The 4,310-nt window shown below is 27.1% G+C and overlaps 1 protein-coding gene across 1 annotated transcript; it reads right to left on the reverse strand.

Annotated features, from left to right (window-relative positions):
- Positions 1-254: 254 nt before the first annotated feature.
- Positions 255-966, reverse strand: LOC107457998 (uncharacterized). The gene is made up of 2 exons (XM_016076195.1): positions 785-966; positions 255-705 (listed from the first exon to the last, which is right to left on the reverse strand). The coding sequence occupies exons 1-2, from the start codon at positions 964-966 to the stop codon at positions 255-257; spliced, it is 633 nt and encodes a 210-aa protein (XP_015931681.1).
- Positions 967-4,310: the final 3,344 nt, after the last annotated feature.

A 4,310-nucleotide genomic window follows, 5' to 3' on the forward strand; every position in this document is an offset into this window, starting at 1 on the left:
TTCATCATATACCTAGGTCCACCGGTAAAAGTACTGGAAAGAATGATTCTTTTGCCAAGCCTTGCAGCATTTACATCTCCGTTTATAAGACTTTCAAGCAGATATTTGTATTTATCAACCCTCAACTGTGGTTGTTTACACCTAAAGAATTTTTACCTCTCTGATTCTCCCATTGTGTAGGCATCTACCAAAAACTGTTGGAATAATCTCTTTGATCTCAGAATTAACGGAGATTCACCCATCCTTTTCTTTAGTCAAAAAGCAAAGAATTGAAGTAAAGTGATTGTTTTATTTTTCTTTGTAGGCCTAGCGGAGATAGAATCTGATGTTGCAATACCCAAACGAAATCTATCCTCCCCATACGAAAACAATAATGGATATTGCAATGCTAAATAAGATGGATGAAAAACATCAATCCGCTGGAGCTTTCTAGATTGACTCTCTATAATAATATCTCTTTCTTTGCTAAGTTGTTCGATATCGCCAACAATCAATGCAGCCACTTCAAATGCAGATGGCAAGTTGTATGTCCTGCCATCTGTAGTCCTTTTACTAATCAACTTAAGCTTTATGTTTGTGCAATTTTCCTGTTGGTACCTATCTCTTGCATAGCAAAAATTCTTTGCCAAACTATTATATTTATCTAGCATGTTTCTTAATATTGCCACAATTTTCCTATCCCGCTCATTTATAGCTTCAATGGAACTGCGAAAAAAAAAATTATGTTATTTTCTCTCACAAATAAGAAATAACTAAAAAATTTGACTAGTTTCATGAAAATTACCGAAGTGTGCCTATTCGATTATTAATCTTATTTTCTGTGTCATAGATATATAGCTGGGCAAATGTTGGTCGCAAACTATCAGGAGGAAGTAAGCTACCAATGCTATGGTAGTTTTGACCCCTAAGCTTAAAAATTGGAGGAGCAGTTCCATTGTTCACCCCACGGTCAATTTTTTCGGTCATTGATGTAAAACAAAATATTGAATTAAATGTCCTTATATTTTTTAGGAAATGAATACTTCTTTGATCTCCTCCAGTATGAAGCTGAATGAGCTCATCAGGAGGCACAGAAAGTAGAGAAAACTTGATCTTTCCTTCCATACAACATAATGAAAATTTTGGTTGGGGCAACTGTTTGGATTTAACAAGCCTTTCTCCAGATCACATCCATGCTTTACAGTGTTGACATTGATAAATAGGATTTCCTATATCTCAGACATCTGCCGAATGAACTTTCTTTAGATACTCAGATGTCATACCGATGCAATTTAGTCCATGATGTACACAAAGATGCAAATAAACATACAGATAAAATTTATACATACCGACTAAGGTTTCTGAGGATAGTATAAAATTATCTTCCATATCCACATCCAACATTGAATCATCATAACCATTCAAAACTATAATAAATAAAAATTATAAAGCAATGCAAACATATATGTTGATGTATTAGTAATAATTCATATCTCTTGCAAACTACAAACTTAAATTCTTGATATAATGAGAAATTACCTTCATCATCAACAAAAGGGTCAATATTTTGACCACTTTGTGTATCACCGCTTGGTGTGTGTGTCTTAACAGTCGATAAATATACATCTTCATAAAGTTGTGCCAAATTAATAGCCACCAAAGCAACAACAGAGGAATATTGTCTTTTTTGCACCTCAATTATAGTAGAACTTCTTTACAAAAAGTTCAATTTTATTCAATTAAACGTTAGACACTATAGGAAAGAAAAGAATATAATAATGATGATCATCTTTTCTAAATTACTTTTCTGTTAGGCACGATCTGTGGGAATCGCAGTGTGATGAAAGCTGATTTTGCGGAATTGACTTCTGTTAGATTATTGGCGGGTCCTTGTATACTGGAGTATGCTAGAATTGTAATAAATCTATGTTATATAAATGATTTTCGATGAAGTATACTTTTTGTTAAATATTGGTGTATGAATTATTTGGCAATCATTAATTATACGTACTATTTGTTAACACGGACAGTGGAGTTCTTGTCAATGAGGAATTCGTCCGTAGAGTTAAAGATTTAGATCTTATCTCTGATGTAGAAGGTCTTACATAATTAGGAGGAGTATTTTCCTGTCCAATTTCATGCGAGGCACAGTGTACACCATACATAGGTAGTTGCTTCCCTATGAATTAGTAATGAGAAATATATAGAAAATTTTCGTCATTAAACTGATATATAAATTAAATTTAGATAAATATGAGTCAATTACAGTGAAAAAAATGTCACCTTTATTTTCACTGAATTGTAAACTGAAAATATTAGATGAGCTACCAGTTTCTTGACACACTATTTTTTGACTTGTAGTAATATGATGCACATTTTTATGTACGTCAAAATTTGTATTATTGTTGTTCTTCAGCACTGTTAAGTCAAAAAAAAAATGAAACACAAATAATAATTATTCAATTAATTAATCTCGTATTTGATTTTATACAATTTTAGTAGTATACTTTCGAAGTTAAAATTTTTTTTTGTATTGGTTTAGCTTTATTGAATTATTTTTTAAATTATTAAACTAAATCAATGAGTATCTATATCATATTATTTAAAGAAAAAGTCTAGGGGGCCAATAGTTTTATTGAATTTTGGCCAGCATGTAACCAGCAGAAGAAGGTGAGCCATTGGATGAAATCTCACACCAATCTCACACCATCAAATCATCATTGATAGCTAGTTGATGGCTAACAATCACAAAAATTGCTGGCCCCTAGCATTGCTCTTATTTAAAATATACCCAGTCATGACTTAAAAATAAATACTATTCAATTTAAATAATAAATAAAACTCTAAATTTAAATATAATTTTTAATTTTTAATTTATTTAAATCGAGTCAAATAGCTCAACACAAAAACATCAAATTTTATATTTTTCCAATTAATATAAAGTTTTATGTATTAATTTAGATTAAATAGTATATTATTTTAAATTATGAAAGAGTATATCTTAAATAATATTAAATAATTAATTAACCTAAATAGAACATGAAGATTTGAAGATTGCATAGTAGCTTATAAAATATGAATTTAAAAAAATTATAAAGACAAATAGTTATTTACAGTTTTTCAATTACTAAATTAGAATATTTAAAAAATTATGTATAGTACAAACTACTTCACTAATATTCTCAACAATGATGATAGTTTAAACTGTATTTCTCATAAAAAAAATAGAAATTAAAAAAGTTTCACAAGAACACTTACCAAAAACATAAAAAAAATGAACTCATTATCATCAAGTCTTTTTCGTTTTCTTGCCAAAATTATCCTTCATCTTAACCTTGTAACCTTAGATTGTGTGATTGGAGTGGGATATATTATTGTTATTAAGTCACTTATCTACAATATACTTTTTCCGCAATAATGAGCTACGAATACAAATTTTCAAATTTTAATACTTATCTTAAAGTTAAACTTTAAATATACATTAACTTACAATACTGATTATTTATTGATTAATTTATGAGGTATTATTTTTTACTTAAAAAATAAAAAACTTAATTTTTAAATATGTAAAATTATATTAACTTTTAATTCACAAATTAATAATCTAATTAAAAGGGGTATATATATAAAAGCCAAACCACTTTAAATATAGTTGTCTTAAGCAAAATAATTTTTATATTATATATTATTAAATAATTAATTAAAAATATACACTCATACACAACAATTTTTAAATTTGAATTTAGAAGTGATTAATAAATCACATTTTTTTAATCAACCTATAACAAAAAAAATTAGTTAAGGACAAAATATTCAATATAAAATAATTTTAGTCATTTAAAATTTAAATATTAAAAATTAGATTACGTATTAAAAATTAAATACAACTTTGATCTATCTGATAAAAGAAAATAAAACTTACATAAAACATAATGTATTGTGAAGTAACAGCACTTTTAGAGAGTGCATAATAGTCTTATTTTTTTAAATATTTAACAATTATATAAATATTATTTATTTTTAATTACTAAGCTAATAAGTTTATAACACGTGAACCGTAAAAAAGTAAAATTGCAAAGAAGAACAAAATAAAATGAAAACACTAATCAATAGAAGACTAATCGACACTTAAAAAATTTATTTAAAAAGAAAAAAAAACTTACATAAAGATGTGATGCAATGTGCAACATTAACACTTTCAAAAAATATCTAATAATCAAATACTAAATATAATAATTATATATAATTGTAGAGTTTTTATATAGAGCTATTGTATTTTAGGCTAGACTAAAATTTTAATGTGTATATATTATAATTTGTTGGAAAAAATA

Source organism: Arachis duranensis, chromosome 7, assembly GCF_000817695.3.
Source record: "Arachis duranensis cultivar V14167 chromosome 7, aradu.V14167.gnm2.J7QH, whole genome shotgun sequence".
Classification (NCBI taxonomy): domain Eukaryota; kingdom Viridiplantae; phylum Streptophyta; class Magnoliopsida; order Fabales; family Fabaceae; genus Arachis; species Arachis duranensis.

Excerpts from the sequence above, each read along its gene's own strand:
- LOC107457998 (XM_016076195.1), bottom strand. The coding sequence starts at position 966 with ATGACCGAAAAAATTGACCGTGGGGTGAACAATGGAACTGCTCCTCCA. Across the intron at positions 706-784 it reads AATCGAATAGGCACACTTCG|TTCCATTGAAGCTATAAATG; the intron begins GTAATTTTCATG and ends TTTTTTTCGCAG.